This window comes from Typopeltis vanoorti, chromosome 20 (assembly GCF_054136105.1).
Source record: "Typopeltis vanoorti isolate ZY-2024b chromosome 20, IOZ_Tvanoo_1.0, whole genome shotgun sequence".
Taxonomy (NCBI): domain Eukaryota; kingdom Metazoa; phylum Arthropoda; class Arachnida; order Uropygi; family Thelyphonidae; genus Typopeltis; species Typopeltis vanoorti.
Window position 1 is genome coordinate 109468585 of NC_143568.1, and position 15487 is coordinate 109484071.

Below are 15487 nucleotides of genomic sequence, written 5' to 3' on the forward strand. Positions count from 1 at the left end.
CAAGGAGTCTCAAGACATCGCGGGAGGACACCTACTGTACAACTACATCAAACCTCTACTACCAATCATTCCACATCATCGGCATCCACCACCCACCACCACCACAACTAGTATTTTTTATCTGTAAATTGCGTGCATTCTGAAGGGCCGATTGTAACGAATCGGCCCTTCATAACCCTGCTACTTCCGTATGAGATCGGCTAACTCACCTTCGATTGAAAAAGTCCATATAAAGATTCCTCCCATCATGACAAGAATCAAACTTAGGCCTTTCCCAATCGAAGGGCGCAACATACCATCGTTCTTCCAATTGCACTATGGAGGCGTATTCATTGAAAGTTTTTTCACTTGATTATATAGAGGCTAATGACTTTAGATCAATTGCTTGGTATCCCATAATGCAATGCACACATTAAAATTTTACATATTAAAATACCTTCCCATAATGCATGTATAACGACATGCATTATGGGAAGGGCCACTGTCCAGACCGGTTTTGACCTTCATTGAGCTCTCATCAGTGGGAGCCAGACCCAGAAGTGATGTGAAGTTGTTATTCTCTATATACAAGTGGCCCAGTTGTAAAGTTACTTCACATCCAAGCTTTGTTTGCTTACACTTGGATAAAGGATGAAACCAAGAATATAATTTTTTGGCTTCCTTAATTTATAGTATAACCAAGTAAAAAAATTTTCAACGTCTATCTTCTCTGATTCGAAGTATTTTAGTAATAAGGCATGATGACTTTTGGCTACTTATGTATGGAACTATGACCTTCAGTAATTCAACCATGGTATCACTTCTGGGTCTAACTCAATGATAAGACCTCAAGTGGCCCTTCCCATAATGCTTAGTATTATACATGTCTATAAGGATATATGCATTGCATTATGGGATACTAAGGCAATTGATGTGAAGTCATTTGTCTCTATATACAAGTAGCCCAGTTGTGAAGTTACTTCGTGTGCAAACTTTGTTTGCCTACACTTGAATAAAGGATGAAATCAATAATATAATTTTTTGGCATCTGTAATTTATGTACTTATAATAGGCATCATACAAGGGAACAGGACAAACTCAAATGTAATATATATATATATATATATATATATATACTGTACGCCCACAGATGCGAGACCCTTCGACAATTATGCACATGTCAGAAGAAGGAGAATCCATTCTGATAATAGGCAATCAATCCATCTTGTGGGATGATCTGTTTATTATTACACGTTGGAAAATTAACCTTTATTTTATGAACATTGTAGTTTTTAAAGAATACAGCACTCCAAATTTATTCAGTTTATGCCAAACATAAACTGAATAAATTTGTATATAGTACTAACTATAAAGATTAATATAGATTAATATTAATAGCTAATACAATGTTATAGCTATTAACATTACACAGACATATAAGGAAATATCTTTGATCGTTCAGTGTCCAGTATCAGATTTATTGCATTTCTTGTTTTTAATTGCCTGCAGTTTTTTTTTTGTCATTCCTGCAACTTGCAGGAACAAGCAAGTTCCTGTAAGTTGGCTTATGTTGGACAGACTGGTAGATCAGTCACTGTCTGTTTAGATGAACACAAATCTTACATCTGCAATCACGACTATGGTCAATCTGACCTTGCAGACCATGTATTGTACATAACTTCCAGGATCTCCTGGAAGAAAACCACCATGCTCCACTGCAGTAAATTTAAAAAGGAAAGACATTTTTGGAATCTGCAGCAGCACTCAGAAATCCTAATCAACCTAAACAACTCTAAACAAATACAGATGCATAAAACTTCCCAAAATTTGGGAAATGATAATCGCAAGAGGTCCCAGTTTACATCTTAGGCTGCTGATAAATGCCCATAGAGGGCGCACCACCTAGGTAGAACTTTAGTCACCCACACATTGTGTTGTGTTCAACTCTGAATGGTCTTGTTGCTTCATATCAGCAAATCATTCAGACTTCAACAAGCACAACTTAGCAAACTGAATTGTTAATAGTAGAAAATACTTGCATTTAGTCAAAATCAAATAATATTGTGTCTGAGGTGTGAAATATTAAGATAATAAAATATAACACTTAGAAATCTTTACAATTTTATATCAGTTTATAAAATTGTAAAGATGCATAACAGATTTGGAATTATATTATGTTATTTAGAAGTTTTTTTTATGAATTATAAATCAAGATTTAGTATTATACAGTGTAACTGAAATTAACTTAAATATTCTACTGAGCTAAATGTAAGAGTGGGTCCAAAGGTTTGGTACGTGTTGGTGTAAGCGCCTGAGGCTGTGTGATACTAGGAACAGGTGTGCATAATAACAGTCCCATGATTCCTGCTACAGAAAAAAGTGCTGACATCATTCGGAGATCGAGACTAACACAGCGCCACACAAGATGTTTCAGGAGGAGGTAGGGGTGCTATGTGATGCATAATATAAGGGATTGCAGGAGGAGGAACAAGGCTTTTCTTTTTTCCCCGGGATTTCGTGCTTATAAGGAGAAAATCGAGGTAGCAGTTTCCAGGCAGAATGGCGGGTGAAGATGTGTGGCAGCAGGAAGTTTGAATCGAGCAGTCCATGAAATTACGGACGAAGTTCCAGCGCGATGCAGCTAAAGCTTTCATTACAAGCAGATGCTGAGTCATCGATGTTCCCATGAAGTCCTCAGATGACGAAGGTAGCCATTGTGCGTATTGAGGATAGCCACTTAGCAGAAATATAACGTTGCACGTTATCCAAACAAGGAATCGAACCTCGGGTACTTCCACAACAGTATCAGCCAGCAGACCCATTCTGAAATCGAGTGAAGGTAATGTAGACATTTTATTATTTGTGTTTTTGGAAGCCTGTGAGTGAGTGAAGAATTTTAGAAGCAAGAAACTTGATCAAGCAGAACAATATCAACTGGTGAACTTTTAAGTAATTGTCCCATTAGGCTATAGCCTGACATCGAGATTGTTAAGAGGAGTTTGACAAAGTTGCAGAGAAAGGAATTGTGAACCTAAATTTTAATGTTAAGATGACGGATTGTCCCCAGAATTATTTGAAGGAATTGTTATGAGTGAATTGTGTTAATGACAATTAAGTTTAGGCAATTTACTAGATATAAGATTTTGCATGCATGGGACAACCCTGAAAGAAACTAGCTTTCCTTAGTATTTATATATGATTGTAATCTTAACAAGAGTGAATTTATATAATTGTATAGTGTATTTTAAAGTTGTAGAATAAACATGTATTCTTTTTCCAAACTGGGTCTTACCTGACTAAGAGCGTCAACTCACCACTCTAAAAATACGAACTTGTCGCGGGAGGGTAAGGTTAAGTTGAGATATTTGGCCACGACTGACTGAGGGAGTTAACAGGTAGCTACATATTTGGGTTATTGGAAGTATCTCCCTGAATAGTGCATTTTATTATTATAGGGCATAAACTGGCACAGTCATTAAATAATATAAATGTGTTTATGCCTAAAAAGGAGATAGGATCAAAAATCTAGGTCTGTATACTTAGAGCAATTGATTAGTACGTTTGAAAAATACGACTTAAGTGAATTTGCATATATAACGAAACAACAGTTGTCTTTGTGTGTGTGTTACAAGTGTTGTTTATACTCCCTGAAGATGTCTTAGTAATGAAATGAAATACTAGAAGCACTGAAATTAGTTTTTAATCCTTTCCTACTGCTGTCAATACCCCCCCCCCCACTAAACCTTCAGCATGACATTGAAAACATCAACTGCTTCTGAATGAAGAATATAGAACAACTAAAACATTTCAGCTATTGAGGGATACGTTTTAGTGAAGATTACAAATTAAATTTGGAAATACGCAGTAGAATTAGCAAAGCATGTATGGTAGGAAATCAGCTGTATAAATAATTATGGAATAAGAGAAAAATTAGTCAAAACACTAAACTTGCAGATAAGACAGTGTTGATACCAATTTTTACTTGTGGATCTGAGAATGTTGGGTTAGAAACAAAACACTTGACCAAAGACGGAGACCGCGTTTATGAGAGTTCTGAGAAAGATTAGGAGAATGGTAGTATCATATTAAAAATGAGAATATTAGGGGAAAAAATCGACATTCTAAGAGCATTTAGGAATGTGTTAGCAGTGCTATTTCCAGTGGTCACTTAAAAGAATGGGAAAGGAAAGGTTAGAAAACAAGTATTATTGTTATTATTATGGCAGAAAATGATGAAGACTAAGGCTTAGTTGGATTGATATAGTGAGATGTGCTTCAGAAGGCAGAAATATAAGATTTGATAATATTGGAGTTTTCACAGATAACAGGTTCATTTGGAGGAAAATTGTTGATTTAATATTGATCTAACTTTTTCCCTGTTGTACTGGAGGCTATTTTGAGCATTCTCTTTCATTCAAAATGCTATTTTCCAACCATCCAAACTTAACTATATACAAATCCCAAAATTACCCATGCTTGGAGTGCTGGTCACATGTTTGGGGTGGTGCTCCTGAGCTTCCCTGGAAATCCTTGATGCTGTTCAGAGGAGAGTAATTTGATTCATAGATGATCCCTTTCTTGCAAATTCCTTTCAATCTTGTCTTGAAAGTTTTTTCACTTGGTTATACTATAAATTAAAGATGCCAAGATAAAGGATTAAACCAGAATATAATTTCTTGGCATCTTTAATTTATAGTATAACCAAGTGAAAAAACTTGCAACATCTATCTCTAATCCAGAGTATTTTAATAACTTTTAATAAATTTTGGCTACTCGTATATGGAAATATGACTTCTGCATTACCTAAATCTTGGTATCACCCTGGGTCTGGTTCCCACTGATGAGACCAGTAAAGGTCGAAACTGGTCTTGGTAGTGACCCTTCCCATAGTGCATGGCATTATATATGTCTGAAAGGATATGTGCTTTGCATTATGGGATAGTAAGGCAAGAGATGTGAAGTCATTAGCTTCTATATACGAGTTGCCCAGTCCTGAAGATACTTCACGCACAAACTTTGTGGTTGCTTACATTTGGATAAAAATTAAACCAAGAATACCCTTTAATCTCTGTCTAACAGATGCAATGTTTCAGCATTGTGTCTATTCTATAGGTACTTCAGTGGTCATTTCTCTGCTGATGAACTGGCATCCATCATTCCTCCACTTTCTGTTGCAGTTGTCAATACAACAGCAGCTAGCCAGTGCTGAACCTGCTCTTCTTCTTCGTTTATTCCATTTGCCTCCATCCTCTGGAATAGCCTACCTCAAGAAGTATTTCCAGCTAATCCCTTCAACTTTTCAGAAAAAAAATGGCAGTAGACTTCTATCTGATTTCTCACCTGCATCCCAGATATGGCACTGATGTGCTTAGTTTGTAGGTTCTTCAAACGTCTCGGGGAGGGGGAGTTCCCTTAGACTTAGTGATACACCAAAAGTCTGAACTGTTGTTTGGGGGTGGGAGCAATGTTTTCTGAGTAATCTCTGAATTTCATTTGCTGATGGTTTTGTTTCAGCTGAGGTTTTCGACTTGAGCTATTGTTCTCTGGGTAATAATAATGAAGCCATGTGTCATCAACAGTCATAATATGAGTCAAAAAAATGAGCCAAAATTCCTTGAGATGACATCACATGTTCTCTCTTTTGGTCCGCATTCAAACATTTGGGACCCACTTTGCTGAAAACTTCTGCCTATCCAGATGTTGGTGAATAATGACCCCAACCTGTTCTCTGGATGTGCACAGAGTCTTTGCAATGTTTTTGATTGGTATTCGTCTATCATCATGGCATGCACTGCATCGATTTTTTCAGACAGGATGATCTTCCTGACCTGGGGGCATCTGTTGTCTAAGGATGCCCAGTTTTAAACTTGGCAACTCATCTGGCAACTATTGGATATGCTGGAGCACAGTCCCCTAAAGTCCCCAACAAAGGTTGGTGAATCTCAGTTGCATTTGCAGACTTTTTTTACAGCACGAAAAACTTGATGATGGCCTGCACCTCTTTTTGAATTTCTTCAAAATCTCTGGCATGTCTTCTTATATATCCTTTGAAACATGCAGGTTAAAGGGGTTTAAGATGGTTCTTTATTGTGATTATATCAGTTTCTTTAATATCATATTTGTTCTAGTTGTTTATCAGAACTTTTCAGTTCCCCCCCCCCCCTTATAACTCTCCCCAACTTTTTTACATTATCTGCAAACAGCTGTATATTATTATTATAATGGCACCAACATGGAGTCAGAAGACTCCTCGTGGGATATATTAACAAACTTCTGCAATCTCGCACCCTCAATCTATCCTCATAGGAAACATTCCACAGACCACTCATCGGGTTTTAAAACTTGGGAAACAAAGATAGGATGCAGAGTATAGGATTTGTGAGGATGTTTTAGAGGAGGTGGAGGAGATGAAAGATCTGGGGGTGATGGTGGATAGTGACTAAAAATTTCATGGACATTTTGCTAAAATTATGAGAACAGTACAGCAGATTATGGGAATGATGCAGAGAACACTGACATGTAGAAGTATCATATATCACCATTAAAGTCCTTTCCAGTGTTACATATAAAATGGCCCAAAATAGACCCTGGGACACACACACTAATGACTTCCCTCTTCTGGGATATCACTCTCCTATATACAACAAAACACAACATACACTCTCCCATACATGCATACCTAGTTTTGAATCCTTGTCCTCACTAACTTCCCCATATACAACCTATCAGTTGGATAATAGATTAGTGTGTTGAATTGGATATCGGCTGTCTGTTCCAGTTTAACTACTAGTTTGTCGTGTGGCAATCTATCGTTACCCTTTGCAAAATCTAAATATACTACTACCGTATTTTCCCCAAAATAAGACCTAACCGGAAAATAAGCCCTAGCATGATTTTTCAGGATGCTCATAATATAAGCCCTACCCCCAAAATAAGCCCCAGTTAAGATCGCAGCCAGACGGACGCATTTAGTATGTCCGTTGCAACACATAACGGATGTATTGAATTATAAAATAATGATATTGATATATAATTAAATATAAATAAATAATATTATTGACATTAATACTTAAAATGAATGATAATATAAATTATAATTAAGTATTTGTGAATACCCAGCGGGTGCCTTTGGATGAGAGGTAAACATCTATGTAAACAGATGAACTCGAGACTTATTGCTGAATGACCAATCGGAGTACAGACACAATGCACGAATAACGTGCACACTTGATAATGGACGGATGTGGTTGTATCTAATATGAATCTTCATAATTCAATGTGTCGTGTGTTGTAATGAGCGTACTTAATGTACATGTTCTACATGAAAATTTAAGACATCCTCTGAAAGTAAGCCCTAATGCTTCTTTTGGAGCAAAAAGTAATATAAGATCCGGTCTTATTTTTGGGGAAACACTGTATATATATATATATATATATATATATACACCCATCTTCTTTGTCAAATGTATTTGTCACCTTGTTATAATAAGTAAGCAAATTGCTATAATGCAATCTTCCTTTAGCAAACCCATGCTGCCCATTAAAGAGAAATTCACTACTTTCAACCCAGTTTTGAATCCTTGTCCTCACTAGCTTTCCAAACACTTTGACCACAACTGCATACAAGCTGATTGGCCTATAATTCAAATCTTATCACCTTTATGAAGTGGAACAATTTTGCCATCTTCCATCAACTCCTTTGGAACTTGGGCTAATCTAAGACTCGTGTTAAAAATGTAAGTTAAATAATTTAGTTTTACAATTAGATAAACAGGTGCATAGTTATTTATAGATGTGATTTAGATATTCTGCACCTGATTAGCTACATTTTGTCCATCGCATTGCTCTTTTAATAATATCCCTTTGGCTTTGTAAATGTTTTTAGATTGTTCATTTTTTATAGGTTGAGTAATAATTTAATAATTGACTGTCTAATTAAATTAGGCAGTCAACTGTTGTTATTGGTAAGAAAATGAAATCTGTTAAGCATAAATGAATCATATTTCATTTTACTCTTTACCAGCTCTTTAATTTGATCCATGGGATAATTATAAATATTACAACAGATTCAAAAAAAAAAACTTTCAGACGCTATTGGGGTTTCATATTTGATTATTATCAGAAAAAAAAAAAAATTACATTTTGTATTATAAGAAGTTTTAAAATGTCAATAGAAATACAGGTTAACCATTAATGAAATTAAAAAATGCAATATCTTCTTGTATAGGATGTTACTCTCAGCTTAATAGAAGAGGTGTATACATGTTGGAATTCTACATTTCACATGACGGTCTTGAGTATGTATGAAGAGATAGTTTCTTTGGTGATGTTGCTTAAAGGTAAGGTGCATATTAGTATCTAGTAATCATTATTAGCAAAACAGATAATTTTCAATTTTGTTACTTAGGCTATACTGAATTCAGTTCTGGACAACAAGAGGCATAAGACAAGGAGATCCAGTATCCTCGAGCATCTTTATCTTAGTTTTGAAAAGAACAACGGATGACATGAATGATGCTGTAAGAGGAATATTGGTTCAAGGTACAAAAATAAATAATTTACAATTTGCAGATGACATAGTCATTGAAGAAGATGAAATGAACTAGAAAGAACAATGCTGAAGTTAAGTGAAGAAGGAAAGAGATATGGGTTGATAATGAACATTGAAAAAACTAAAACTCATATTCTCGGATAACTGAATCAAAAGTAAACCTCCACAGGCCTTGCACAAGATATGTAAAAGTAAATCAGTGAGCTGTCCCACAAAGCTGAGATTGCTGAAAACATGCATAATCACAGTGGTGGATTAAGGATAGTTAGGGTCCCCTAGGCAAATTATATTTCGGGGCCCCAAAAAAATAATAATAAAAAAAGAATTAAAAAAAAATAAAAGTTAGGTGGCAAATAAATGAAATTTTGTACTTTTCAATTTTTTGAACTTCTAGATTTTTCTGCCCGTTAAAGGATGATAAATAATAAAACTTTTTTTTTTAATTTTTTATCAGTTTTTTTTTACAATTTTACAAAGTTTTTTTTTTTACTTGCACTACACTCAAATAATGAAAACATCAAAAGTCACATTAAAAAGTTTTTTTTGAAACAAACACAACCTCACTCTTACATGATTCAATAACAAATGAAGTTAATGAGCAACCAGGCGAAAATTCCTATCTCAACAATGCAATCAGTTTTCGTGACCTCGAAGCTGTCAACAGTGGCGTGCGCCGATATTGGTAATGCGGTTTAATTTAAAGCATAGATAGCGTGTGCTGTTCAAAATACGAAATACGAAGCTTGTCAACTAGTGCTGACATTGGTCTTGCGGCATTATTTAAAATGTAGATAGTGCGCGCTGTTCAAAATAAGTATTAAAACGTAATAATTGTTTTGAAAAAATTTTTGCTTAAAATAATCAAGATTTTTATGATGTTTACTGAAAACATTAATCTATTTTAAAACACTATAGGAAAATGTTTTGGCTTGGCCCCCCCCCCCCCACAAAGCTTGAGGCCCCCAGGCATGTGCCTCATTGCCTTAATGGGTAATCTGCCACTGCATAATCACAAGCACCCTCTATGATTATGAGACATGGGTAATAGTGAGTGACTTTGTGAAACAAATATTGGCTTTCAAAAAACATGTTCTAGAATGATTCTACAAATTGAATGGGGCAAAAAGGTAACAAATGAAGAAGTGTATGGTACAGAGAATCTAATGCAGAAAATAATTCAAAGGAAACTAAAGTTTTTTTGGACATAACTGCAGAATGGATAACAGTAAAAGATCAAAATCTTGATGCTTATCAGTGGGCAGTATTGTCGTGGTTACTTTCTTTTGCACTTTCTAAAATTTTTTTTAGTTTGCCTACCACTCTACCTTATCTTACTTATTTATCCCTTCTCTCTTCTATCAAAATCTTACTGGCCGTGCCATTTTTGTTATAACATTTAATTTTGTATTATATCCTTTTGACTATGCCTCTTGTTTAACGTTCTTTCCCCCTTTGCTTTACCTTGTGCCTTTATTACTTGTTTATTATATTGCTACTGTTATCTTAGCTCTCTCACATATGCAAGGAAATCTTTTGTTTCCTATCAAATATTTCTTCCTTAAGATCTTTGCAGTCTTATTGGCCTCTTTATATTCTAAACATCATCTTATCACACAACAATCTGATGGAGTTCACCCAATAAGTATTAGCACATTTATTTTTTCACTGCGCCAGCTAATACCTAGGATAGAAAGGATTCTTGCTCAGGGTGACCCCTTCAGAGTGATACATGATAATTAGATCAAGATTAATCTTATCCCTCCGCTTGCTTATTTCTTTCTCACAGTCGTGGCTTGCTTAAATATATTTGTACTCACGGGTTTATCCCACTTAGTTCGTTGATAATTTTATGAGTGGTAGTTTTGAATTCATATAACATGAGCAGATCAGGCAAGTACTTGATTGAAACAATTTAATGAGCTTTAAGGAGATATACAATTACACAATTCAAACAGGTTATTATGAATGCTCTCAAGGTAGATCAATGGCTCTAATTAATTTATACTAATCACACATATTAACTTGCAATAACCACTAATACAATCGATTTAGTATAAATTCATAGGTAATCATCATGCCATTCTGATACACGTGGCCACAATAACACAATAACACACTTTATACATTAAGTTTAGCATGATCAGATATCTACTCGGCCTCGTGGGGCAAACAAATCTTAACACTATCTCGGGCCTATGCCTAATTGTAGGCTATTCTTACAGACCCTTAAAGTTTAGTCCAATACAAATGTTCTCACAGGGAATTCACTCTCTTCTATAACTGGAAATAGGAATTCAAAGATTTACATTACCATCTCTGTCCTTAAATTCTTAAATTTCTTCCTGCCTTGTCTGGTCATCAAGGCCTTCAGTATAGTCTTTTAAGAGAATATCTCCCGTTGATCTGTGCGAGTAGAATCTCAGCGGGAAAACTGGGAGGTGGCACGGTAACATTGCCTTGAACGGAAGGCATCAATTTGGTTCCTCCGTCGCACGACAACGCACAGCTATCCTAGTGCACGGATATAGCTTGGCCCATTACGAACGCTACGACAGACGAACCAAGTGCCTTCCATGACTAGCCAGGAACTTCCCCGACGACGAGCTCGACCACTGTCTGAGAGATCAGGAACCAGGAATCCAGGAAAAAAGATCTGGAATCGTGCTTGCAAGGCCTTTTTGTTTAATTTTCTTCTCTCGGCAATTCTCGATCTTCGGGATGCGTGCCAATGCGGTCACGTGTGCTAACGTCAATCTCCTTAGCTCCCTCTATATTAGTTGCACGTGTGCCTGCTTTCCTTTCCTGGAAGATGCTTAGGTTTCCTTTTCCAGTACTTCTCTTCCTCCCTTCTTTTGCATAATGCAGGACGGCAAAAGTAACCCTTGAACCCTTACTCATAGGCCTTGCTAATTTAGTACTAGAGACTGGTTTTTTCCAAGTGGATTTGCCAGCTTACATGGATCTCTATATATGGTCCACACTTAATACAGATTATATATAAACGCTTATTATACAAATTTATGTAATTCCTAAATTTTAATTGTTTTGCACTTGTAAACAGCTTACACTTATCCTATTGCCAATGTTCCATATTCTCTGCCTAAGTTGTATTAAAGTTGTGACCTGAATAATTTACATTAAACATTTCTTAGCCCTTTCAGGACACAACAGTATAAACAGAAGAGGATGGCAAGTGAGATTGAGTAGATTATTTGAATGAGTGGTGGGGAAAGAGTTTATAGTATTTGAGTTACCTGGCAATGGACACAAAGAAATTGCAAAGAATGGTGAAACAAGATCAGACACCAATGGGCATGGATCTATGGGTACTAACGATAATGTTAATGTGCATATTACTCTTGTACCTAAATGTTGTCTATGCAATAGAAATGAAATATTGGAGTCATTAAAGTGCTTTTGAAAAAGCAAAATCCTTTGTTTGGATTTTGTTTCATTAAAGCAGAAAAATAACAAAAACACTTTAGGGAGGTGGTGGAGAGGATTCAATGATTGAGTGATCGTGTTATTGACAGGTCTGTAAATTGTTCCCTATGAGTTACTAATTATATGAAGAGCAATTATGGACTAATAACATATTGGGAATCTGAATAATAAGGTACCCATTTTTCTGCTTTAATGAAACAAGGTATTCTTCAGCATCCAAGTAATCCTCTCGGCTATTTTGCCAATTCTTGCTATATGTCCTTTGAATTTCAAATCTCTATCCACCATCACCCCCAGATCCATAGCCTCATCAATTTCCTGTAAACTAGTACCATCAATGTGATATGAAGTATGTAATCTTTTCATCCTGAAGTGCATTACCTTACATTTTACAACATTCAATTGACAACCATTTTCCTTTTCCCATACTGCCAATTTCTTTAATTTATCCTCTAAGATATCTACATCATCTTCATCAATGATTGCCCTCCCTAGCTTTGCATTATTGGCAAACAACTGAATATCCTCCTTCAAATCTTCTGCTATGTCATTAATGTACAAATTAAAGAGTATCCCAGTATACAGAGCCCTGAGACACTCCAGTAGTCCCTCAATTCATCTTGATTCCACTCCAACTTATATAATAGTTTTCCCATGCAATAATTTGTCAAATGCCTTTTCAAAGTCCATCAGTATCATGGCGTAGCCATTCTCTTTATCCACTGCTGTCACCTTATTATGAAATGTGAAGAAATTACTGAGGAAAGACCTACCTTTAACAAAACCATGCTGTCCCCTATAGAGTATCATATTCCTATTCACCCATTTCTGAATTTTACTTTTAACCAACTTTCCCAGTACTAAAGTATTAGAAAGTATTACAGACAAAATAGTATCTCTGGAGTGGTAGTTAAAACTACCACTCCAGAGATACTATTTTGTCTGTAATATGCTACTTTTGTCTTGCAATCCACCTTTATGTAATGGAACTGGAGAAATTACTTCTTGGTATGAGACATATTGCAGAGAGTCAGGGAAACTAGATCATCAAGGAAGGAAGGAAAAATGTGTGTGAAAGTTCAGCTGTGGTATACAAACGTGATAAAGATATAAATGCATTTGAACATGGTTATGCATGTGGCGAAGGAGTGGAAAAATATACTTTGGGTTCAGACCTTTTAAGTATTTAAAATGAAAAGCCAAACGGCTAGTTTTCTGGCAACTTAATAGATGTTAAAGGGATAAAAATCCTATGTTGTCATATAGCCAGTAAGTGAAACTCAAGATCGAGAACTACGATCTATGAGTTTCAATGCCGAAAAACTATCAGCGAAGGCAATTCAAAGCAAAGGTGGAGCAAGCTCCCTCACTATTCTTGATATTCTCTAATAATGTAAAACACAGCTCCTAGGAGATGTAATACTGTCATTACATTATGAGGAGAGGTCACTACCCAGACCGGTTTCAACCTTTTTTGAGGTCTCATCAGTGAGTAGGTAGACCTGGCAGATATCAAAGCTTAGTGAAAAGAACTTACATACCATCACTATACGAATACCATAAAGATGTGCTTATATTTTGTAATTAAAATGAAAAGCCAAACGGCTAGTTTTCTGGCAACTTAATAGATATTAAAGGGATAAATATCTTATGTTGTTATATAGCTTGCTCCACCTTTGCTTCGAATTGCCTTCGCCGATAGTTTTTCGGCATTGAAACTCATAGATCGTAGTTCTCGATCTTGAGTTTCACTTACTGGCTATATAACAACATAGGATTTTTATCCCTTTAATACCTTTTAAGTATGTCTGGGGAGGGAAAAGAGAAAATTCTAGAACAAGACCAAATACATCATCATCATCATCATCAAATTCCTGCCATGTACCCTCAAGGGGTGTACATGATATGACAGTACTACATGAAAAAATTACATCATTACTAACTTCCTATCTACAATTTTCCTCCAAATCAGTCTGTTACTTGTCAAGACTCCAACATTATCAGATCTTATATTTCTATCGTCTAAGGCACTTTGTACCGTATCAATCCACCTATATCTTGGTCTTCCTCTCGGTCGTTTTCCTGCCAACTTGGCAGAGAACACTTGTTTTGCTAATCTTTCCTCTCCCATTCTATTTAAGTGACCATACCACCTGAGATTAGCTCTGCTAACGCATTCCTGGATACTGACAATGTCAAGTTCTTTCCTAATATCCTTATTTTTAATATGATATTGCCATTGATGCCATCTGTTCATGCCACTAATCTTTCTCAGGACTCTCATATCTGCAGTCTCTAGTCTTTGGTCAAGTGTTTTACTTCTGACCCAGCTCTCAGATCCATAAGTTAAAACTGGTTTGAACACTGTCTTGTATACAGCTAATTTAGTGTTCTGACTAATTTCTCTCTTATTCCATATGAATTTATTCAGTTGACTTCCCACCATACTAGCTTTGCTTATTCTGTTGTCTATTTCTATATTTAATTTACCATCTTCAGTAAAAATCGTACCTAAGTAGCTGAAATGTTTTACTTGTTCCACAGGTTCTCCATTCACAACACAGTTGACATTTTCAATGATTCTGCCTATTTTCATTGTCTTTGTGTTTTTATTGCTGACCTTCATACCATATCTATTACAACAGGCTATTCAATTTAGTCAGAGAATCTTGCAGACTTGTAGCGGATTTATTTAGAAGTATAACATATCCGCATAAAGCAAAGAGCTGACATTAACATTTCCAATTTTGATATCAGGTTTAATACCACTTTCCTTCATAATGTGATCCATATAGATAATGAATAACAGAGGGGATAATGTACATCCTTGTCTCACACCAGATTTAACATTAAACCATCTTCCTGTACTTCCTTCAATTCTAACTGTTGACTTACAACTCAAATAAAGACTAAGTATCGCTTGATATAATGCCCCATTGACACCATATAACTGCAGCATATTGAATAGCTTCTCTCTTGGCACCTTGTCATATGCCTTTTCCAAATCGACAAAACTTAAATACAGATCTTTGTTATATTCCCATGCTTTCTTGACTATTTGTCATAAAGTGAAGATCTGATCTTGACAGCCTCTATTTGGCCTGAATCCAGCTTGTTCTTCACCAAGCTTTTCTTCCACAATTCTTCTCAACCGTTTCTCAAGTATACTTGCATAGATCTTGCCAGGAACACTGAGTAGGGAAATACCTCTGTAATTCTCACATTCAGTTTTATTTCCCTTTTTATATATGGGTACTATGAGAGCTCTACTCCAATCATCGGGAATTCGTCCCTCTGTCCAGTGTGTAAAACTAGCTAAACTTTTGTTTAGCTAGTTTTACACACTGTTTAGCTTTCTTACATTTGTCTCTGTATTCTGTAAGAGTAAAAGCTGACTTATTTGCCAGTAACTTTTGATATGCTTTCTTCTTTTCCTTCACTGCCTCTTTAACTTCCTGTGTCCACCAGGGAGTTCTGATTTTTTTATCCTTGCACACAACCTCACCACATGCC

General features: G+C 35.9%; 1 protein-coding gene across 1 annotated transcript in view; it reads left to right on the forward strand.

The window, feature by feature from the left end:
- The window catches only part of hob (bridge-like lipid transfer protein family member hobbit), an 844941-nt gene that overhangs the window by 266791 nt on the left and 562663 nt on the right, over nucleotides 1-15487 (forward strand). The window contains exon 18 of the mRNA XM_090409957.1: nucleotides 8207-8318. Coding sequence (XP_090266083.1) covers nucleotides 8207-8318 — 112 coding nt within the window. The remainder of the gene's footprint in view (nucleotides 1-8206; nucleotides 8319-15487) is intronic.